The 25,129-nt window shown below is 35.9% G+C and overlaps 1 protein-coding gene across 16 annotated transcripts; it reads right to left on the bottom strand.

The window, feature by feature from the left end:
• Nucleotides 1–171: 171 nt before the first annotated feature.
• On the bottom strand, nucleotides 172–25,129 carry dnmt3ba (DNA (cytosine-5-)-methyltransferase 3 beta, duplicate a). 16 transcript variants are annotated; one of them, XM_005166992.5, is made up of 26 exons: nucleotides 25,073–25,129; nucleotides 23,218–23,347; nucleotides 22,980–23,125; nucleotides 20,415–20,613; nucleotides 18,533–20,253; nucleotides 18,128–18,296; nucleotides 17,358–17,426; nucleotides 16,990–17,054; nucleotides 15,419–15,550; nucleotides 12,066–12,131; nucleotides 10,514–10,663; nucleotides 10,126–10,233; nucleotides 9,906–10,035; nucleotides 9,624–9,737; nucleotides 8,425–8,469; nucleotides 6,656–6,735; nucleotides 6,454–6,566; nucleotides 6,177–6,360; nucleotides 5,947–6,031; nucleotides 5,602–5,747; nucleotides 4,711–4,801; nucleotides 4,418–4,566; nucleotides 4,063–4,148; nucleotides 3,878–3,947; nucleotides 3,524–3,642; nucleotides 172–2,234 (listed from the first exon to the last, which is right to left on the bottom strand). In XM_005166992.5, the coding sequence occupies exons 2-26, from the start codon at nucleotides 23,339–23,341 to the stop codon at nucleotides 2,093–2,095; spliced, it is 4,503 nt and encodes a 1,500-aa protein (XP_005167049.1). In that variant the 5' UTR covers nucleotides 23,342–23,347; nucleotides 25,073–25,129; the 3' UTR covers nucleotides 172–2,092. The 16 variants fall into 16 exon arrangements, with proteins under 16 accessions (XP_005167049.1, XP_005167050.1, XP_073765220.1 ...); XM_005166993.5 differs by having other exon boundaries at nucleotides 23,218–23,344; XM_073909119.1 differs by having other exon boundaries at nucleotides 25,084–25,129.

Raw genomic sequence — 25,129 nt, 5'->3', positions numbered from 1 at the left:
GATAATATAAAGTATAAAGAAAGTTTCAAACGTTATATATGTAATAATCTTTTTTTTTTAAGCATTTGATTTCTTGCTTCTAAGCACAATATTATAGATCAATCTAATAACAAGCAAAAATCTGACAGTTATTTGCTAATACAATGGACATTTCAATAAAAAGACAGTCAATAAAAGAGTTTGGTGCAATTTATTTTTCATCAGTGATGTTAGTACAAGCACGGAATATTAAAGCTAGGGATAAAGATTATTTCAGATATCAAAATCTATGTCTTGTAACTCATCAGTTAAAAACCATCCTATACCTACAGAAATATTAAGCATTCATTTAGCACCAAAATACAGGGTTTTAAAGACCCCTTCAGAAAGAAAACAGAACAGAAAAAAGATATTAAGGCCAATTTAAAGGGTAAAAAATATATAGTATATTCTGTTCACAAAGTATTGAATAAAAAAAATCAAGTGTAACATTAGATGCCAGTCCAATGAGGCCTGCTGGTGTTGAGACCTGAGGGAGTTTTTCCGAAAGAGACAATACTGCACCTCAAAATTACAAACAGACCATCATTTCACATTAATAACATTTAACATTGATAAAAGATGATTCTGGGACTTTCTAAAGCTTTGCTACAACACATAAACATCTCAATGGGACACAGAATCCAGTTACTGATGTTTCACGAAAGCTCACATTCATCTCAAGCTGGCCCGTGTCTCACTAAAATTGGAAGTTTTTTATCCTTGAACACAATCACCATCTGCATAAGGCTTAAAAACACACATGCTAAACACACAACTACAGAACACAAACAGTATTACCACACACATTCTGAAGCTCCAAACTGACATCTTCCACCACACGGGTTGACAAAATGCTCATATACTTGCACTAGACAAATGCGAAGTAGCTCAAATGATTCCTTTTAATTCATTCTCAAGTCATGCCAGTTAAAATCAACGCGTTTATCACAAAAATAGAGCCTGCTCGCTTGTAGGCACTTGTTTCACGTTAAGCTCTTGATCAGTGTGCATAATGTTGTACAAAAAACCTTAAAATTTAGCACCGGGGCTTACTCTTAAATATATATCATGACAAATTCTAAAATAAACAAATTAAAAGCGTCCTGCAGTGACCACAGTTTTAGACCAATAGCCAAAAGTTGCAAATTGGAAGTGCGCACAGGTAACAAATGGGGTAAACAAAAAAAATGCTGCAGTCTTAAAGGAACAGTTCACCCAAAAATGAAAACACTCCAACTGTTTTCTTACTTTCGGGAGGTTCCAAACCTAGTTTTTTCTCTCTAATGAGCACAAAATTAATTATTTGAAAAAATGTTGGGCACCATTCGCCACTGACATCCAACATCTGAAAAAATGGCTGTCAGTTTACAACATTCTTCAAAATATCTTTGTGTTCAGCAAAAGAAATGAACTTAAAAAGCTTTGAAACAAGTGAAGAGTAAGTAAATTACAGAATTTTCATTTGTTTGGATTAAATCATCCATTTAATTGAAATTCAAGTCATCTATGTATATTAATATTGTTTTCAGATGACCCTAAACAGGAAGTGTTTTCAGTGTGGTCCTGGTGGCCAAACATTCTACATTATAAAACAGCATTAGTACTACCAATTATTATTAAAAAAAAAAAATGCAATATTTAATAAAATAACATTCCTAAACAAGGAACATATCTGTAGAAAAGTGATATAAAATGCTACCATGAGGTTAAAATGATTTCAGATAAAAGAGAGCTAGTTAACTTATTCATTCAATTATAAATAGGCATTGCTCCAGACAAAGAACCAATCACAGAATGGCACTGAGGTAGCGGGGTGGAGAATCGTGTGTTTTTCTCCACGTTTACAGTTAAAAACAACAGTACTTATGACTTTAAAAATCAGATCCAAAAGTGTCTGTGCATTCCAAGGACCACTGACCAGGATTTTGAAACAAGTTCTCAATATTGGAAACTAATGAAATGTTAAAAATATTCTGTGAATTTGCAGAAAGCTTTAAAAATAACAATCAAATTCATTTTTCTGAGGGATTTGATGTTGAACCTCCAGTGTTATCTGGACCAGAGAGCAGCTTCACTCGCAAGCAAAGTAATCCTTTAGAGGTGCAAAGAGATGTCGGATCACAGGAACGCTCCAGGACCGTCCTAGGACCTTCTGCCTCTGTCCTCGGCCCATATTATTCACATCTGTGTAATGCTTTGGGAAGCCAAATATTCTGAAAGTGCAAGCAAAAAGAAAACTCAGCCATTTTGTTAAGCCACGATAGAACAAACTCAGTTTTGTTCTTATAGCAAACTGCATGCATGCAAACTAGGGGTCTGAAATATATATATGGTCTATAATACTTTTCCAATTGTTGTTTTAACAATGTGTAATTATGCAGTCACTCTTGCCCCCTGTATTTTCATTTTAAATGATTTTTCTGGTATCCAGCTTAACAAATCTCAGAAGCGAGTGTTTTTAGCTGGCTTGACAGCAGCCAAGAAAATAGTTGCAACAAGATTGAAGCCTCCACATTCTCTTAATCAACATCATTGACTTTTTTTGATATTGTGCATCTGGAAATGTCCACTGCTCGCATCCATGGTGCAAGAGAGGACACAATCAGACTTTAGGCACAAACTTTGGAAAAAAACTTAAAGGTTTACTAATTTTGAATCAGGAAGACATCAAAAAGCTTTTGGTTCCAGGTCCCATAATTTATTATTATTATTATTATTATTATTTTAAATTAATATATTAATTTTTTCCCCTTTTCTCTTCATAGTACTTGTTTAAGGTTCCCTGTTTGGGCATCATCCTCTTCATTGTCGTAGACGTCTTTTGGCACAGTTTTGAATATCTTGATCAATTTTTCTATTACTATTCTTTTATTTTCTTTATTTTTAACTGGCTTAATTTTAACCTTACTTAATCTTAAATACAGATTTGTATTTTTTATTTTTTTTTGGTTTGATACATTTTTATCTGTATGTATATATGTGTGTGCATGTGTATATGTGTATATATATATTTATTTATTATTTGTTTCAGTATGTCTTTGTCGTTTATTCTTCAGTTTTTCCTATTATTGTAATTATTGTTGTTGCTGGCATTATTATTCATATTATTATTTAACAACCTGTATATCGGTTATTACATGTATATCTACACACATTATCTGGCATTGCTTTTTCTTTGTTCACATAAATCAAAATAAAAGCAAAATTCTATGAAAAAGAAAAAAAACAACAATGTGTAAATATGAAATAAATAAAGCATGTTTTGAAAGTTCATAGGCACTCATCGCTTGATAAAGAATGTTGGCATGTAGTTAGAATGAATAAATTAAATATACAATGAATAAATTTAATAAATATCCCAATTTATTTTTCTTTATATGTATAGTTAACAATTGAATGGGCAAGTGGGGTCCTAAATATCAGCAAATGAGTTTGACTGCAAATGTAATATGGATTTTAAAAATGTTTTAGATTGTAGGTTAAATTTATATAAATATCTTACTTCTCCATTTCGGTGCACCAAAGATAGTCTTCTTTTCCGTTCATAGTGACTGGCAGAGGTCCCGTCTTCCCTTGTTTGATTGAATTGGACTTGGTGGTGATGGTGCGAACTTTGCTGAACTAATGAAAGAGTGAAAACAGAAATAGAGTTTAATTGGTTTTGTTAACAGGAAAGAAACTGAGTATAACAATTACCTCTGACATTCTATTACATAACTTTGTTTTATAGCTCTAGATTCCTGACTAAGACTAATGTAAACTGCAGCTACATTAAACTTGTTTTTGTGCATTTTTCCTCTTACATTCGTGAGCAAAACCTTAACTTCTCAGGCAGAAGACACAATGAACATTTTACCATTGCGGTTCGTCCAGATTCCAGGCAGTCCTGCAGATCTACATTGTCAGTGAGAGAAGTCGCAACAGGTCTAAAAACACAAAATAAAAGTCACATTAATCTATTTCTGAACACGAACATTTCCATGCTTTAAAATGTGTTTAATGTCTATGGGTATGTGTGTATGTTTGTATGTGCATTTATACCGGTTCATTCCAGGTAAATTCCCCCAGAAGTAACGTGCCCTGTGGGCTGGGCTTACTTTTACAGCATCAATCATCACAGGATTGCACTGGAAAAAGACAAATGCATGACAACACATCATCATCTCAGTAAAATAAGAGGATGCTCCTGCTACATAGCATGCGTTCATATGAAAGTAAATCACAGAAAACATCTCTCTACAGATTTTGCATGCATTTTAATAGGTTTGTAGGTGTCTTCAGTTTGTGATGTGCTTTACTGACAATACACCTTTTGCATGCAAAAAATGAGTAATGTTCATAAAAATCTGACCACATCTCAAGCCAGAGGAAAAGAAAACAACTTTCTTTTTTTTACCTCCAAGAAACGGCAGATATCAGCCTTGTCATGGGCACTCATAGCTACTACATTCTCAAAAAGCCAGAAAAAGGGTCGATCGTCATCCTCTTTTGGCCTCATCATGGTTAACATGCGATAATATTCAAAGAAGAGCCGGCCTGTGCCTTCTGAAAGAATACAAGAGAAATTTCAAAATATAACTCTTTTGTAATTTCATTATACAATTCTTCTTAATACAAAAATACCAAAGAGCTATCTCAAATCTATTAAATATGTAGCATAAACACGGAATAAAAAAACAAATGTCTTACCAAAAAGACCTTTTCTGGCTGGATTCACCATGGACAAGTCATTACAAGGACTTCCACCAATCAGAAGGTCAAATGGCCCCCATTCTGCCAGCTGCAAAAATGATCATCAATTGTTTAACTGTAGCTATGTTTCCTTCCAAAAATGCTAATTAAATGTATGCGCAAAACTGGATTGTCGCCTAAATGACGTGCGAATAAAGCAGCGTTTCCATCCAACGAGTCAAAGCAAACAAAATCGTCACTTCCTGATTATCTGGCACCAAATACCAACTGTAAAAACAGAATTTGCTGCGGTAGGGGAAGCTGCCTGAATCTTTTCATTATTTAATAAATGACTTGCACCCCAGAAGGTAATCCTAACACGCAATGATTGCGCAGTGGTGTTTGAAGGTGTCAGACGTGGAAAACAGACACTCTTGATTCAGGAGGTAATTAATAATTATAGTAACACTAATACTGGAATGGTTAAGGCGTTTTAGAATGACCAAAACAACATTTCAGATGCTTTACAGTGTGCCCAGTCTGCTGGTTTGTCAATTTACACACATTTTTATCATCACATGATCTCTTATAACAAAATCACATGATCTTTAATGCGCATAATGGAGTTTGTGCAGTAAAAGTGTTTCCATCTCAGTTTATACGCATCTTTTTTGATCTAATAAAAAGTTTATCCTACTCAGTTATGCACATATGTTTTTTGATGCAAATTTTCAGAATTTATACTTTTTTTTTTTACGCCTATCCAAAATGCTCATAAAAACAAATATGAAAAACATTGTATGTAACAATATAGATGTTCAGTCATTCAAATTTGGTTAACTGTTAAAATTTATACACATAAACAATGTAAAATAGTTTTAAAAATATGCAATAATGCTCTATACGCACATGTTTCCTAGTGATGGTGCGCACGTCCTTCACATATTCAATCTTGCCCTCATGTTTGACCATCCCAACAGCAATGGAGTCTTCACAGATCTCAGAGGCAATGTAGCGCTCCAACTTAAAGCCTAGATCTTTCAAAACCAGATAGCCTGAAGGAGAATAAACAATTATAGTGGGTTTTCCATGATTAATTAAAAAATGTGCCACATCCATTTAGTATTTCCTTTAAATTAAGCAGATTTAAATGGAAAATTCAACCAAAAACTAAAATTCTGTCAATATTTCCTCCCTTTTCTGTCACATCAAACCTTTCGGCTGCAGAATACACAAATTGAAAAGTGAACAGACCTGTAGCAATTCCATCAAACAGTGAGAGGACTCTGATTGGACGGCGCTTATGAGCTGGAATAGAAGGATACACTCTGTGCGGCTCCTGAAAAATCATTTAATTAATTTTTTATTAATACATTATTTTATTTTATAACATCACATGTCAAAAAGAGAAACAGTTGTTTAGGGTCAAGTCGGGGTCAGTTCTCTCGTTTTAAATCAATCAACTACATTAAACAAACACTCACGAATTCGAAGGCACTGTTATTGGCGAAAAACTCCTGCACACGAACACTCCAGTCAGTCCTCAGCTTGAGCACGCCGTAGCACTTCGATGGCAGGCAAACGTAGCAGCTCCATGGGTCAACCTCCTTCAGCTTATCAAACGTTCCCGGACCAACCAAGACATTCAAACAGTCTTTACAGAAGCACCTGAAGAGAGAGGGAAAACAATTATTGAAACATCATATTTGACTGGTTATCATGACATACAGGAATAATGTTTAAATGAGCATGTTTCCAAACCTGCAGCAGCTGGCATTTCCACAGAGAATGACCTCTAGTCCAGCGCAGCACACAGTGCAGTAGGACTGATAGCCATCATCATCATATCTGTACAGCGTCTCTGTGAAGTTCTCCTGCACAATCACACAGAGAAAAATAACACAAGATGACCAACAGTGTAATGTTTTCCTTATTACTAAACAGAAAAAGATTTGCTTCATACCTTGCATTTAATACAAAGGCTTCCTTTAAAGAGAGGATGGAATATTTCAGTGTTGCTGCTTCCACAGGATAGACAGAAATCTAGAGAAAGAGCCATGAGAAAAGACATTCTTTATGATGAATTACACAAAACAATAAGCATCTCATAAAGGCAAAAATATGTTAGTGTACCACATTTAACTAACTGGCATGTTGTTGTTTCTATTGCTTTGATTACTCCAAATCTCCACAATTATTAAACACTTTTTATAGTAGAAAAAAACACTTGAATTTAACATGAAGTTACACTTTTTAAAAACATTTTTCACATACAAATTTAGTTCCAACAGGTATATTGTCATACATGGGCTAAAACAGAACCATATACTGTACTTCACATACAAAAATATACATGTACACATATCAATTAGGGCTGCTCGATTTTGGAAAAAATCATAATCACAATTATTTTGTTCATAATTGTAATCACGATTATTTAAAACGATTATCAGTTAAAGTCAAAATTATTAGCTCTCCTGAGAATTTTTTTTTAAATAAATATTTCCAAAATTATGTTTAACAGAGCAAGGAATTTTAACAGTATTTCCTACAATATTTTTTTTTTCTAGGCTTATTTGTTTTATTTTAGCTAGAATAAAAGCAGGTTTAAATATTTTGAAACCCATTTTAAGGTCAATATTGTTAGCCTCCTTATGCAATATATTTTTGATTGTCTGCAGAAGAAACTACTGTTATACAATGACTTGCCTAATTACTCTAGTGAAGCCTTTGAATGTCACGAATCTAAATGCTTGTATTTTGAAAAATATCTTGAATATGCTTGTATTTTGAAAAATATATTTGAATATTATTTACTGTCATCATAGCAAAGATAAAAGAAATCAGTAATTAGAAATGAGATATCAAAACTATTATGTTCAGAAAAAGGTTAAAAAAAAACTTATTTTCATTAAACAGAAATTGGAGAGGAAAAGGGTTGCTAATATTCAGGAGGGCTAATAATTCTGACTTCAACTGTATACATTATTTTCCACCCTGCAAAGGAAAGAGAAATAAATACAATAGAATAAAAATATGAAACAAACTGTGCTATAAGCATCTTCACTGTAAGAAAAACACTTTAGCTAAAATAATACTTCAGTCAAGAGCAGAGAGGGATTTTCTCGTTTTGTTTAATAATGATAAAAACAGGCGGCAGCAAGAATAGTGCGCTGTCTCTTTAATGGTTACTCTTTCACATGTCTTTTAATCCTCAACTCGTTTGTTTATTACACAAATAAGGGTTAATATGAATAATCACTAAACATCGTGTTTTGACACCTATTTGACCATTAAAGCGCTCACGTTAAGATGACTTTAGATGTCTGCGCTCCTCTGCTCGTCTAAGTGTGCCTTTTGAATAATCATGATTACAATTATGACCAAAATAATCGTGATTATGATTTTTTCCAAAATTGAGCAGCCCTAGTCTGAGTTAAACTTGGTTTAGGTTTTGCAGGTGTGATATAAGTATGCATTGTCCAGATATATTGGATCATTTTAAATGTAGCATTAATTGACAAGTTCTGGGCTTTAACACATATTTGGCTCCATTCTATTCTTTTAAGTCGCTTTGAATAAAAGTATATAAAAGAATAGGAAAAAAAATGGATACAAAATAATGTAAAACTCAGTTGACCCAGCAAGGGGAAAATCAATTATTGAACAGTTAACAAGCTAAAATGACTAATTTAAAAAGAAAATAAGTAAAGTAATAAAATAAGTGCTCACCTTCAATTTTTCTGCCTTTACTGGTAACCTCTTGAACCATTTGATCTGACAAAAACAAAACACAAAATAATAAGTGTACACCTCAATAATTCAATTCAATTCAGCTTTATTTGTATAGAGCTTTTACAGTGTAGATTGTCTCAAAGCAGCTTCACATAAATGCTCATAGTATATTGGAACAGTGTAGTTCAGTTTTTAGTGTTTAAGTTCAGTTCAGTTTTGCTTAGTTCAGTGTGGTTTAAGATCACTACTGAGAGTCCAAACACTGAAAAGCAAATTTATCGATGCTCTACCGATTCATTCATAGCTCTACCAATCCCAAATCATGCAAGCGAGAGGCGACAGCGAAGAGTGAAAAAAACTTCACTGATTGGCGAAAGTGAAGAAAAAAAAGCCTTGAGAGAAATCAGACTCAGTAGGGCACGACCATTCTAATTTCTCCGTTGGCCAAACGTTTTGTGTAGAGCTGCATAACACACAACTCACTGATTTATGAGATGAAAACATGATTAATGCTCTTTATGTGACGTCTTCTGACCAATATGCAGATCAGTGGTTCCAAAAGTGGGGGTCGGGTACCCCTGGGGGGTTGCGGGAAAATGACAGGGGGTCGTTTGGTGATTTCCAAAATTTAAATAAGTTTGATTAAACTACTAGAATTACCATATTTTATTCATAACCCACAGAAGAAGTTAATAGTAGTTAATAGTTACATTAGAAGAACAACACTAATCAGCCTTTTCATTTTTTTTTCATAGGACTGGTGTGTTAACGTTAGATTAACAACACAGCAATAGCGTCAAGTGCAGCAGATTGATTTTATATCACCAGGTTAAACTTTCTGACACCTTTATGGCAATCAAACACTAAAACACAGGCTACAACTGAACAATGAGGATAATCTCCAAGTGGCGGTCTCCAAAATAAACCAAAAATAGACTTAAGCTGAAAACATTGTGCCCACCAGTCTCATTACGTGAAGCTAATATTAAATTGAACTAATTAATAAATGACTATAAACATTTATAGTGTTGTTAGATTGTTACACCTGTTGTCAATATTCTCGTGTTTATAAAGGCCTATTCTTGTGCACCCAATGCTTAGATAATTACACATAAGATAGTGGGGTCGCAAGTCACTGGCATTGTTATTTTGGGGGTCGTAGGCTGAAATGTTTGGGAACCCCTGATATAACTGACCTCTGTTGCACTCCTGAGTTGATGGTCTGTTCTTGAAGACATACTTTCTCTTTGCTGGAGGCTGATAATCAGACACAGAGGAATCTGACTCTGTTTTATTACTGGCAGAGCTATCTGTAAATGGAAAAGCAGAGGAAACAGAGGTTCATAAATGCAGATGTTTTTTTGTGCATAGGCTTTATTCTTTGGTCAATGTGACAATTATGCTATTTTTGTGACAGACAACATGCTACTGTTCACATTTTTTTTTAAATACAAATAATTTGTAGCTTTTGTACGTACCTGCAGAAGGCAAAAAGCCATCAGCACCCATGGGCTGGAAGCCTCCAAATGCCCAATCCATCATGGCTTTTACCTCTTCGCCTTTCTTCTCAGAGGGGGGGAACAACTTACCACTGCGCTCTGCTGCCAGCTACACATAAACATTAAAATCTCAACACAATTAGAACAGGTTCTTGATTCCTAGCAAAATAATGGTTCAAAGAGAATATTTCCGCTGTACCTCTAGGATTTGGTAGATGGCATTCTTGTAGGTAGGCAAACCTTCATAGGATTTACTACAAAAATTCTTTGAAAACGCACCAAAGGGCAGAAGTCCATCTGTATGAATCTAAGATTGACAATGAAAACATGTTTTAATGAAAAACTGGATTCTTTAAATCATTGGTTTCAAACTGGATGCCTGGAGGGCCACAGCTCTGCACAGTTTTGCTCCAACCCTATTCAAACACAGCTGATCCAACTAATCAAGGTGTTCAAGACTACTATTGACTATTAAGCAGATGTGAGTTGGAGCTGGTTGGCCCTCCAGGAATTGAGTTTGAGACCACTGAACTAAACAATGTTGGGAAAATAATATGAGAATCTGGAGAACAAAAGTGACTCTTAACCTCTGAAAACATTCCATCTCCAAACCACTCTACACGCCTCATAGACACAGGAACTATCCTGCCCTTCCATGGCACCACCAGTCCAGGCCACAAAGAGAAGTCCTTGACTTTACCCCAAACCAGCTCTCCAACGGCAAAACCTTTTCCATCCTGCACAGAGAAACAGACAATCAGTACCGCATACTACATTCAGATCATCTATGTATTATTACTATTTATTATATCAATCAATAAGTTACACGTATAACCAGGATGAATACTACTTTAAATGTTTTCTAAAACATTTTAGAACATTTAATTTAAAAAACAAAAGATTATATAAAACTTTGAACAAGATTCCGCAATATGCTGAAATGTGTGTATTATGAAATGTGGTGGTATTTCTATCAGTTTTTAAAATGTGGGAAAAAAACGTTTAAAATTGGGCGATGTCGACCAATTTGCCATCGTACAATGTCTAATGTGAAATACTGCAATGGACAATGGCATCATTGTTGTAGGTGGCAGTGAATTTATTATTTATGAAAAATTAATTTATTCATAATGAATATATTATTTTTAGCCCGTTTCAACTACCTGACCAGCTTGGTCTTTGTTTAACCCATAACCAAATGATAAATAAATAAAGATAAGTTACACACAAATTACCACCTGTCAATCACTTTTTTCGCAGGAAAAGAGTTGTATATGATCTGTGTTGTTATAATGGCGCCGACAAACTCGGTTGGTAAAAAAGGGGCACAACCAACAAAAACCAACCAACAGTATCTGAGGTTTTCGCGGTTAAAATACTAAGTACAAGCGGGAAAGCAAAAGATTGAAGCAGTGTACTGAGGCTGTGGCAGGTTACTTGATAGATCTAAAAAGGCGAAAGAGTCGTAAGATTAAGACAAGATTAATTAAATATCTTGTTTGACAACTATAGTGAGAGGCGATCCAGCAGTACATCGTAAATAAACTGTCCGACATTCACTGCTCTCTGGGCTGACAGCTGGAGCTCAGACGCTGCAGAGTATGACAGAGTTTGTGTGTTTGGTGATGTGCAGTCTCAGCGGTATAATGTGGATGGAGAGATCTTTTCAGAATGCTAGGTGAAACGCCAGTGTGGACGTGGATCGTTTTTGTTCTAAAATGCCATTTTAAAACTAAGAAGTATTAACAAAAACCGGGGCTGTGTGTATTTTTCGTGAGTGGGTTGCTGCTGCAAAGGGGGTGGGGAATCGCCATGCCGGCTCAGCATCGTGATGTATATTGGTGATGAACAATGGTATTGTATATCAACCCAGCCCTAATTTAAAATGTGCCACTAACTCCATTTTGCATTTCTGACTCATCCAATTAACCATAAAAGGCAGCATTGTAAAAAACAAAACAGACATGATGTGTTTTTAGGTTAGATCTTGTAAGCTGTCCTGTTTTTGTTTTATAGTTTTCATAAGTCATACCACACAAATATAAATCTTACCAGTTTGTTTTAAATAAACTAAATCTGTCTACGGATAAACACACCCTAAAATAACAAAGATTAATGAGAGACTGCTAGAAGACTTACATTGTACGCTTGATCTCTTTTTCCACGTCTGGGACTCGGTGTGGAATTTGATAAATCATTCTTCACCTTCAATTAAAAAAAAAACAAATACATTAGGGAGACAAAAATAACATGGCATAGGACACACACTACACAGTAACTAGTAAAAATTAAAAACCACATATTTTACATACATAACACACAGTTTAATGAAGCCTCCAGCAAATCGGTGTGTATGCAAGCTGTATAGAGAAAGTCTTGTTGAAGCTTAAAGTGCTTGAAATAATCTTCTTACCTCATGAAAGTTCACCCAAAAACAAAACTGCTATCTTTTACTACCTTTACAAACCTGTATTAATTTCTGTTTGTAATGATCATCAATTTTTCAACAATGTGGATGAGTAAAAGTTTTGTGCTTTCTTTTAAATTCCACAGTATATTGAAAAAAATACAATGGAAAAAATTGAATACTAGAAACTATGAGTATTTACATAAGTTAATTCCTCCTACATTTTGCAAAACAAATCACCAAAATGATGTTATCGTTCATTTTTGGGTGAACTATCCCTTAAATACACAAGCAATTTGCCTTTTGTTAGTTTATAAGTACCACATGCGTAAAGCTGCAACAGTGCTTCCCACAGGTTTGAAATATACTTGTGCTGGTAGCCGGATTGAAACACCTTTTACCCACAGCACATAAATGGTCAAAAAATTGTGTAAAAACCATATTTTTATTTATTATGACACTGTTATACAACTTTTCAGTGGGTAAACGTAATTAAAAAAGGCTGTTGAAATAAAAGAAATTCACAATTTCTCTTACTTTTATGTTATTTAGGAGCCATGTGCACCCACTAACAGGTAAAGGCTGCTCTATCTCTCTCTCTCTCTCTCTAAAGTTGCTTTATTGGCTTGACATTACAGTATTGCCAAAGCATTTGTCACCGACTCGGTCCCAGTCATTCCCCTCGCTGGCCAGCAGAGGCCGCCATCTCCGGACTTCTAGCATTACATCATCCATCTACGCTGATTGTGCATACACCTGTTCTGAATCAAGCTAACGACCCACGTACCCTTTATAAGCCAGCTCCAAACACTCAGTCAGTGCGAAGTCTTGTTTAGCCCCGGCCAGCATTACTGAGCGTTATTCCCTGCCTGATTCTTCGTGCATTACTCCAGCCTGTTTTCTGACTCTGCTTCGCCTTCTGCCTGCCCACGACCCACGCCTGATACACGGACTCTGATACTCGCTACATGCCCACGACCCACGCCTGATACACGGACTCTGATACTCGCTACCTGCCCACGACCCACGCCTGATACACGGACTCTGATATTGCAGCCTGCCCACGACCCATGCCTGGTAAAACCCTCTGTGTCTGTTCATTGCCAGTCTTGATACTTCATAGACTGTTGTGGATGTGTGTTTGCACTTTAGTGCATACTGTGTGTTTGAGTGAAAGCTTGACTAATAAATACTGCATAATGGATCCCTCCATGTCAGTCTCCTCGTTACAGCATTTAAGATATGTATAAAGTAATTAATATATTAACATCATTAAATTAACAAAGTATACAGCAAATAAGAAATAAATAACAAAGAAAAATAATAAAAATATAGATTATTGCTAAAAATGATAATAATTACTAGAATAAAAGGTGTAGGTTATTTAAATAAGGCAAATTAGTTGATTAGCCATTTCTATGGGTGTACAAATATTTTGCAGCCAGTATATTTTGTTCTCTCTGAGTGTATAGTAAAGTTTATTTAAGTCGTTTATTAAATGATTATAAAATGATAATTATTTAATGTTTCTCTACAGTCAGCTGCGAAAAGGCAAAGCAAAAACTCATATAAATAAAGGCAACTTTGGAGAATGAAAGTAAAACCCGAACCCCAGATATTTTAAGAGATTTAGAAACTAAGGTCGGACGCATTTTGGCGCATCTTTTTGGGTCTCCAGACCCCGTGACTGTCAGTGGGAGTGTTGACAGTTTTCACACGCACAGAACCAGCAGTAGGAAACGTGCAGTGCGAGAGAAGATTTCCCACTGGTTAATCGATCGCGAATGTTTGGCTTTATTGGAAATATACAAAAAAAGTGTAAAAGGATGATAATAATAGTATTATTCATGTGTCACCACCAAATATACTTAGGCGGCCTTTAAAATACCTGGGCGGCCCGCCCAAGTAAAGTCAACGTGTGGGAAGCACTGTGCAATGGTTTTCAATTTATTCATAAAGTTTTCAAAAAGCCTTTTCTAAATCAGCAAAGCAAAAAAAAACAAAAAACAAGAAACTATTTAAACACCATGAAGAAGCAGAAGTTAATAGCCCCTTTCACACAGTGATATCGGTAAATATCTGGAAAATTTCCGGAACAACTTACCAATATATTCAAAAAAGCGCTGTTCACACAGGCGAGGACGTTACGGAAATTTTCCAGAAAAGACCGTTCACACATCCATTCCAAAATACCGGTAAATTCTGACATGATTCCCCACAAATGAGCCTTAAACGGCTGTGCTTGTATTTGTAAACATTTGACTACATTACAAACTCTGTGGATGGATCAGTATTGCGAACAACTTCGATGAAAACATATGGAGGATCACTTTCGCATGTCGAGATGTTCATAATATGTGTGTGCAGGCGTTCACGGCTGTTTCACAGGCACACGCAAAGCTTGAAGGTAAACAAACAGCGGCTTATCAGAAGCATCTTATCGATGATTATTTACACAGTTGGCATTAAGAAGAACATATAAACGTGATCTGACTAACATCTAGCAGCTAAATGTGTCTGGAAAAATATCCAAAGGCATTTATTCTAATAATTCGCGCGGACGTGAATGTGTCTGGCTGGCTAAAGCAGACGTCTGATTGGCTAAAGCAGACGTCTCACGTCAGCACGTTCTAGACGTGCACGCGCTCTTTCCGACAATCTTCCTTCTGCATTCACACAGCGCAGCATTCCGGCAAATTACCGGTAATGTTACAACTTCTATTTCCGGAAAATAGCCAGAACGAAATTACCGGTATTTTCAAAAAGGACCTGTTCACACATACAACCTTTCCGGAAAATTGCCGGTAATTTTCCGGAAAGGTCTGTATGTGTGAAAGGGGCTATTGTTAGCGATGAAACTGCAGGGGAAAAACACAACAACACACAGCTACAGGAGGAACATAAGATTCATCTAGCAACTAAAAAAGAAACCACAGGACTCATGCACACATTCATGAAGCGGCATTAAATCGCTTATAAAAATGGCTCAATGTAACACAGAGAGCATAAATGACTAAAGGACACGAAGAAGTGGACACTCGACGCCTGCGATAAAGCCAGAATCTTGACCTGTGCAGGTACATACCGCCTCTGGTTTGCGGTCCACGTCTTGAATCGCTGGTTTGCTCCAGGTACCTGCACCGGCCTGAAAGACTGTACGAGCCTGTGGTTTCTGCCGTAAACTGCACTCCCAACCGTGTATTCCCCTAATAGAATCCTATACAGACCCATACATAGGCATATAAATTACATACAAGTACGCTATCACTCAGGTCACATGACACCTACAAGGAAGTAATCACTATCAGGATCCAAAGTACAGGGTTCAGAGGTGAAACATCTCATTTATATGAATGAGATTTTATAGAACGCAAATTAAATGTGACCATTTCAATGTTCCAAATAACTTTTGTGAAAGTATCAAAATTTGGTGATATAATTCTCCATTGCCATTCAGCTTAAAATATGATTCATATATGTATGTATATGCAGTTGAAGTCAGATGAGTCCCCCTAAATTATTAGTCCCCGTTTATTTTTTTTCCTCTAATTTCTAACGGAGAGCAGATTTTCAACACATTTCTAAACATAACAGTTTTAATAACTCATTTCTAATAACTGATTTATTTATCTTTGCCATGATGACAGTAAATAATATTTTACTAGATATTTTTCAAGACACTTCTATACAGCTTAAAGTGACATTTAAAGGCTTAACTAGGTTAATTAGATTAACTAGGCAAGTTATTGTATAACTGTATAATTGTATATGGTTTGTTCTGTAGACTATCGAAAAAATATATAGCTTAAAGGGGATAATAATTTTGATATTAAAATGTTTTTTTTAATAATAACTGCTTTTATTCTAGACAAAATAAAACAAATAAGAGTTTCTCCAGAAGAAAAAATATTATCAACATACTGTAAAAATTTCCTAGCTTTGTCAAAACATAATTTGGGAAATATAAAAAGCAAAGGGGGGCTAATAATTCTGACTTCAACTATAAATGTACGCATATGAAAATTATTCTCACTGGCAAATGAGTAAAACCAAGTGGCTTGAAGAATAGTGGCAAGTAAAAAGATTTATAGATAGGGCTGGGCGATTGGGCCTAAAATCTAAATATCAATTAATTTAACATTTTATCTCAATTATGATTAATGAACGATTCTTTTATTCATCTATTTATTTTTAATTTTATAAACCCGGACTCGACAAAGCCATCAAGCCGACCAATCATAGAGCTTGTGCTATGCGTTGTCCACACGGGGTAGGGAAAGTAATTGAAAAAACGGACCTGGACATTTTTTTTATCGATTATAGGTTCTGACTGTTACACTTCGATTAATCACCCAGCCCTATTTATTGAACATTTGTAATGAAAAAGCTGCATTATACTTTAATTGTTTTGATGCTTCAAAACTCTATAAAGATATTACATCAAGTGAGATGAGTGTGATGATATGGTTGTTTTGCATGTGTGTGCCAGTGCTTTGTCTTCTGTGAAGCTGATTTAATCAGTTATACTTTGCTTTGTCATCTCAAGAATACAATACGTCTTTAGTAAGCATCAGTCTATAAAATAATAACAATACGACTAATTCCTTGCTTAAAAACAAGTCTGAATACTTTTTTTGTAAAAAATAATAATATTACCTCCTTTAATGTGTTACTAGTCAAGGTGCCATCATTTTTGGCTCCATCGTTCTTCAGGTTCACTTCTGCAGAGCATAACCAAATAAAACAGTTAAACTGATAAGAACAGTCAGGAATAAATGTATCTACTGTATATTGTGGTGTCTACACAAAAAGCAACAATTAAAATTGCCTTCCCCCACAAAAAAAATAAATAAATAAATAAAAATAGTATTTTCAATGCAATAAATCATTTTCTTGAGCGGAGGCAAAGTAAAAAGGTTAACACCAAAAGATGTTCGACACCAAGAGAAGCAGTTGAGATTGTAAAGCATTATTTGATAGCTGCTCTAGAACCTCTTAACTGGTCTTAAGCATTTCATTCACACCTCTCTGACTGGTGATCTTCTCCAGTCGCACCACACAAGGCTTCACTGCATTTGAGTGTTGAACCGTCTCTGGAAAACAACACATTGTTTCCATCAATCTAACCAGCCTCTGCTGGATCTGACTGGACAGAATTTTAACTGCTATAAAAATAACAACTTTATTGTACTTATCACATGATAGCACTAAATTGCAATTCCATGGCAAATTAAATCCATGCCAATTTATTGAAAAAATGAATCAAGTAATTTGAGGAACACAACAAAAACTTAATATTAACAACCAGTAAGTCAGAGGATCTTCATATGCTTTAAAAACTTTGATTATGCTGCTCCCAATATTAGTCCTGCAGAGCAGGACCTTAAGCAGTCACCACAAAGTTCACCATGCTGCTTATTTTGACCAAGAACCACCCACTAAATGCTATCATCAGTACATTTAGAAATGATGAATGATAAAGAACAGTTTTCCGCCATTGTCAGCCTGCTCTGACATTGATTCACACTTTTTCTGCAGCAAAAGAACTTTGAATATAAAATTGAATAGCATGCACCTAAAATCCAGTGACTTTTCAAGGTTTTAGGTTCCTCCTCAAACATGCTCATCATTGCTAATGTGCAAGCCCAATTTTTCATTCGTTTTTCTCAGATTGTTCCCCAGGTATTTTAACTGCTGCTGAACTGAGGATTTACATCAATCTCGTATTAAATTGTGTTCATGCTAATTTTCCTCCTGTGATTGTCTGCTTCATTCTTCTAAAAAGAAAACTTACCTGATGTGCTCCGTCTGGATTTTTTCATTATCCCATTTTTGATGGGTGAAATTTGAAGTTCAGAGTTATCTAAGGAGTTGTCATCATTGGAATCCAGCTCCTTTGTCATATCTGTGTCGCTTTCACTTGAACTATCATCCAACTGATCAGCATCGCCATTTTCAATAGCCTGTGAGCAATACAAGCACTTTAATTTTACACAAACTGATTGAGACTGGTAGATAAAACGATAGGTGTTGAGAAAGATAAACAGCACAAGGAGCAACAGATGGAATGACAGAATGAAAGATTTAAGCAAGATGAAGCAAGAAACAGAATGATAGAAGGAACCACTGGTATGATATATGGAGCGAACGATGGAACAACAGATGGAAAACAGAACTATAAATAAATAACGCTCTATACCTGAGCAAAGATCTTTGTTGCATCAAGGGATGGACTGGGCAAAACCAAAAGACAGAGGACAAGTCTCTTAAAGACGGATGTTGGTGGAAAAGTCTTGAGCACAGTACACCAGTATCGCTCAATTGAATGAGTTGAAGACAAGTTTTCTTCCTCAGCAAGCTGGTACTCCAAGAACTCATCATTGAGTTTTGCAGAATCCTCAGGTTTAGAGCAGAAGCCAAATCGTACAGCAAGGTCAACTATATTCTTTCCTGTGACTTTTAATCGTCCAGCCGGACTAAGAAGCTGTGAAATAGCCCTCAAGACACTATCACTCAGAGGGAGACTGGCGGCGATGGAGGTAGTAAGAGTTTTGTAGATCGCCAAACATTCATTATAAAATGTGCTAAGGAAATCCGCTAGTTCCTCTTCTCTGGCAGAGATGAAGTCTTCTAGCACACCACCGAGACTGAGCTCAGCTGCGGGAAGGCAAAACGCTTCATTGTCTAGGATGGCTGGATCTTGTTCTTTCAGATAGCGTATGACCGCTTGAGGGCGGAGAAAGCTTGAGGCATACGATCGTAAAAGCCCACTTGCTTCTCGAAGGATCTCCACAAGATCAGCACGAACAGAGCTTTTGCTTTGCTGCAAGTGCTGCCCAAAGGCACGAAGTGGACCAAGAGCTTGATCAAGAAACATCAAGGTTAGCCTGATTTTAGGGTTCTCCAATTGTGAACAAATTTGCTTAACGTTGTCATTATTTTCATCACAGGAAGAGAAGTATGAGACCAAATCGCTCCACATTTCATGAATCCTTTTGACAAGCACGCAAAACTCCTCACTGTTTGAGAGGGGATTGCTGTGGACTTTTAGTCCATCAATACCTGCAAACAGCATCTTGAGGTTGTCATTGCTGGTGGAACCAGTAGAGAAGTGTCTGTAGATGTTGGCAATAAGCTCCTGAACCTGAACAGAGTGAGTCTGTAGGCCAGCACTGCAGGCAGTGTCAGGTATGCTGTAAAGTCCACCAAGGTCAATCACCTGTGGATTGAGCTCCCGGATCTGAGACACTACACTTTCTGAGGTCAGTTCGTGGTCATTAATATAAACAGCTACCATGTTGCTTGCAGGAATTTCAAACTTTTTTAGTATGCTAAATAATCCTCCCGATACAGAGCTAGCGGAGTCTTCAGGCTGAAAGACATCAAGGAAACGAATACAATATCTTGCTTGTTTTTCCTCAAAAAATCCAGCAAGTACCACATGACAGTTGGTCTTGTCTCCAGTCTTCACATCAAGTGGTACCTGCCCATATATGTAGATACAGTACGGGTTCAGCTTACAAGCAGAAACAATGTCGTTTGGATACTTTAGACCAAGGATGCATCTTGCAGTGCGTTGGGAGACCCTGTTGATCCTTGAGGGTAAACTGGAAAGACAATGCGATTGAATAAAGAGCAGCATGGTTTCACTACATGAAATAGACTCTTCAATCTGCTTTCTCCCAGGTAAATTTGTTCTCCCTGTCTCATGTTTCATATGATTTTGAGTCAGCTGGTGGCGCTTCAGATCATGAAAACCTGCAAGTAGGATGATATTGTAATCACATGTTGTGCAGTAAGCATAGTTGTCTCCCATATCGCTAGCTCTGATCCATTTCAAGTTTCTTTGCCACTTAGGATCATAAGTTGCAGAACGCCTCCCTCCATTTATTTCCATGTCAGACTCTTCTCCTGCTCTGCCTGTATAAAAAGAAAAACAAATGGCATTAGAGTTTGCATTTCACTGCCAAGCTGATTTCCCAGACCTATGTATAGTTTAATCAAATAATTAAATTCATCATTCACAAAAAAAAAAAAAAAAAATTATAAAACAATAAAAAGTTGAAAAAATTAAGTCTTACCAGATTCATATGAACTTTTCAAGGCTTTTGGAGACTTCATGACATCATCTACCGGCACGATTTCTTGACCATCACGAGCTTCAAATGCATTGTACACCCTCTCTTGCTTTACATTGGCATAGAAAAATTTCTTAAACCACTTCAAATAGGTGAAATTGGGTCTAAACTTCCCAGAGAGAAGCTCGTTCACAGGAACTGGCTAAAAGAGGAATAAAAAACATTGAAAATGAAAATAGTTAATAAGTTGATTTTCAACATACTTCTCAGATTTTCTAAGAAAAGAGCCATATTTAAATATTCAGTGTACTATTTCTACTGCATTTGTATCCACTAGGACCAAACAGGATAGCAACATAAAAAATTGTAAGTTAAGGTTATTGCACACTGAATCCAAAATATTTCTCCATAAATTTTGTATGTAAAAAATTAATTCAACCTCACATTGTGTCAATCACACTGACACACTGTCTCCGAAACATTCACCCGTCATAAAAAAAATTCAGACCGGATTAAATTTATTTAACTTTTTGCATCCAAAAAGCAATCTGACAGGTGTTTTGACAGTTCTGAACCACTGTACAAGTGAAAAGAAACAGAAAAACCATAATTTAAGCTACAGACAACCTAATGACACTGCATAAAAAAAGACAGAATGTGGCAGACAGCTGAGATCCCCTATGCTGGATTCAGTGACTGATGTACCTCTGCTGCTGTTTGTTGTGCATGTATGTGTGTGTCCAAACATTTAAATGTATTAAAATTCCTGTGATTTAAAGGGGCCACAATATCAAACCATGAGCAAAATTTTTAATTCTTTTACAGAACTTATTTAACGCCAGTTCGTTTAAAGATAATATTAAGATATTCCCTAATGTTTCTCAGTGTTGTTTTAAGTGCAAATCCAATGTTGGTACTGTGATGCATGTATTCTGGGACTGTGACATGATTAAGACATACTGGACAAAAATTCACAAATTAGTTCAGAAGATTATAGGTAAACCTTTTGCTCTTTCTCCAGCTGTTTATCTTCTGAATTGTAAAACTGCTCTACAACTTAGTCATGGACTAGAATCTGTTACACTTTTGTACATATCTTGCAAGAAAATGTATTCTTTTGCTGTGGTCCTCTCCTGACATTCCTTTTGTCAATATGTGGATAAATCAGGTTGCCATTTTCTTACCCTTGGAAAAACTGACTTGTGACTTGCGTCAGAAATCTGATGATTTCTGGCATATCTGGAATCCTCTATGGGAGTTTTTGGAGAATGTATCTTGATCTTTATTTAATTTTTATTTTAATTTATTAATTTTTTGTTAATTTTACCCTTCACAAAAGACTTGAATTATTAGCAGATGGACAATTGTATAATAGATTGCTATATTATTGTATATGATGACATGAGACACCTATACCACTGTTCTGTCATTGTAAATCTTTAAATTAAAAAAATAAATAAATAAAAATAATATAAAAAAAATTAAAAATTCCTGTGATTTCCTGAAATAAACTTTGCATTTTGGGATAAGCCACAGCAGCTCTTTGATAGTGAACTATGCTCTGCTTCCTCTGTGCAGTATTAGATGAACACAATATGCAGCCTATTCCTCTTTCTTTGGGTGCTTCACACCTGCCTTATTTGGTTAGGTTAAGTCGCACTAGAGTTCGTTTTTCCTCTTGGTGCGGTTCGTTTGGGCAAGTGTGAATGTAACAATCCCACTCGAGTGCGGACCAAAAAAGTGTACTGAGACCTCCTTGAAGAGGAGTACGCTTTCAAACAAACCCTGGAGCAGTTCGCTAGTGGTGAGAATATGATACAAATTAAAACAGACCCAACCGCAAAAAGTACTGCACTTTTTTGGACTAATCAAGCTGCCGTAGGCCGATGCGCTGTGCATTATGGGATGTGGAGGATATATATTTGTTGACAGCGCTTTACCAACAATTTTAAACAGAGAGAGAAAGGGAAAAACATTAGCTGATAGACCGTTGGTAATATTTCCAGAAAATGACCATGTCGCAGTTTAGTAATATTCTGACCAATCGATAAGCAGTTTAGGAAATATGTTCAATAACATCTGGCCAATGAGTGATGTGGGTTTTGTCAGATGACTGCATTTTTGTTCTTTTCAAAGGGTTCGGACCAAAGCAATTAGTGTGGGGTGAAAAGGACCCAACGATAGCAGAAAATGATACAATGTATCATTTGTTGTCCTTGGTCCGGAACAAATGAACCGAACTACAGATGTGAAAGCACCCTTTTTCTACTTTGGACAAGAAAGCAGAACAAAGTATCACTGCTTGAACTGACTCTAAAATGTTTTGCATTTTCTCATAATGGATTAATTACTACGCATAGAACTTAGTGTGCAAGGTTTGTTTACATGACAAATTTTTACACATATAAACACGAAAAAAAAACGCACATGAACATTTCAGACTTCAGTGTGCAAAGATCTTAAGTGTAAAAAATGTAAATATGTTTATTTTTACTTATAACAATGTTATAACATTTACAATTTTTATGCAACAAAGAGATTAACAAAACTCATTAGGGTGAATCTAACCTCTGTCACTTCTAAATCCCGAAAAGCTGCCTGAAGAAGACCGTAGTTCTGCATAAAATCAGACCTCTTTTGCGACTCAAATTTTACTTTCTTCAAGTTGATGGTCCCTGGAAATAGCAGGTCTATAAGCTGGCAAAAACATGCACCTAAAAACAAGACAAAACAGAATTATTTTCTCTTAAACTCATCTTAGAGATTTTCTCAATATGTAGACAACAGAATAAAATGTAAACAGTACCTGAACGACATTGCTCCACTTGAGTAAAATTAGTCTGTAGTGTTTCGTTGATCCAACCCAAAACCTCATAGCGACTGCACTTGTCATCAGGATTGTTAGGTTCCAGACTAACATTTGTAGCCATCTTCTGCTTTCATAGGGAAAAGAATAATGCATGTCAGCAATACCCAGAGACAATAGATCATAACCACAAACAAAGCAAGATCAGGCAGCTGACTTTTGTGTGCACAAAAAACAAAACTAAACAAAGACAGAAAAGGCTATATGATCCAGCTCATAGCTATGAAAAAGATGTCAACTTGCCATTATGTGGATGATGATCAGCATGCAATGTAATCCTTTATTTATTTTAGCATATTTATTGGCTTTTTTTAGGGGACATGCATTATAGCAGTAAAGACGTTTGTTTGAGATCATGCTAAGTTTCTTATGATGAAATCAGACATTAGACCCAGGATAGAGATAGTGTATGAGGATAAAAATGACATTGAATCTACTTTTTAATGCTGAATGAGAATTAAAGTTATTCTTACAGTATATGCTTGGTAATCTCAAAAACTTGTGAAGTATATAAAATTATATTATTGTGTAAAGCATGTGACATACATATTGCAATCCTATGTTTACTGAAAGAGTAGACCAACTAGATTATACTATGCCAACTATCAACCAGATAAGATTGTATAGTAAAGAAACGCCTGTATGTATGTGTTAGCATATTTTGATCTTAAAGCAACATTGTTTACTTATCGTCAACCTGATTTCATCATGAAGGACATGTTTCTGGATTCACATTTATGTTGATCCTGGAACAACATTCCAGTCAGCAAAACATAATTAAGAGATATGTTTACCATTTATGTTAAGTTCAAGTTTAAACGTTTATTCTGTTCTACATGATTGTTATCCAACTAATATTCCCCTCTGATTTTGGAAATCATTTCCAGTTATGGTTGGGTTTAGGGGTGGGGAATAAATATGTATTACATACATTTTCGAACAAAAATGATGTTCCAGGACCAACACGGGTGTTAATCCAGGATCGCATCGTACTTGGGAAAATCATGTAACGTTAGTGCTTTAGTGATGGTTTGTTTCCTAAGAGTAACCAGGCAGCAGACTGAATTTCCGCGAAACTAAAAAGACTACAGCCTCACTCTTGCGTAAGTGTTGAGTTAAACAACTCCTACCAGGTCACGAAAATCTCGCGGGGTAATTTTTGCCGCGAATGAGGCACACTTAAAAAATAGCTTTCACTTTTACAGGTTTCAACGGTGTCGACAAATTGATAGACAATACACTTCAGTCTGCTAACGACATCTAAAGTAACGTTAAAAGCTTGAAGTCAACACATGATATAAAACACATAGCATACATTTAGCCTTTAGCGCTTGGTATATGTGTGGGATGACATTATCACTATGATGTAGTAGTATTTAACATGCGATTATTTTATAATCTTATCAGCGATTTTGTCTGTTTTAACGTTTTCAAACAATTGGTTAACGCTAACGAAGCTGGAATCTTTATTAGCATTGTATAGTTTTAAGTTTGCAAGTCGGTTCAACCTAACGAGGTAAACAGCTAACATGCGGTGCATAACAGGTTTTGTAAATAATGGCAATTCAGTAGGTAAACACTTTTTTATAAGTCAGATCTTTGTTCTCGTTGTATTAAGACTGGTTGCCTTTGTCAGTATGTCTTTGTGTAGCTCCAATGGTCGCTTGCAATACAGTGAAATTGTATAACGTTAGGACCATGAAACGAAGACGAGTGCTTTCTAGTGCAGCACATTCGTAAGTCTTCACCGAAAATGACAAATCGAAAAATGTTTTAGTATTATTACATGTCCTACCTTATTTTTACCTTGGTCCCGGAGACCTCGCTACTCCCCAGTCTTGAAGGTAATCCC

The sequence above is a fragment of the Danio rerio genome, chromosome 8 (genome assembly GCF_049306965.1).
Source record: "Danio rerio strain Tuebingen ecotype United States chromosome 8, GRCz12tu, whole genome shotgun sequence".
Classification (NCBI taxonomy): Eukaryota; Metazoa; Chordata; class Actinopteri; order Cypriniformes; family Danionidae; genus Danio; species Danio rerio.
The sequence above is the reverse complement of the archived record's forward strand: the minus strand, read 5'-3'. Positions and strand labels throughout refer to the sequence as shown.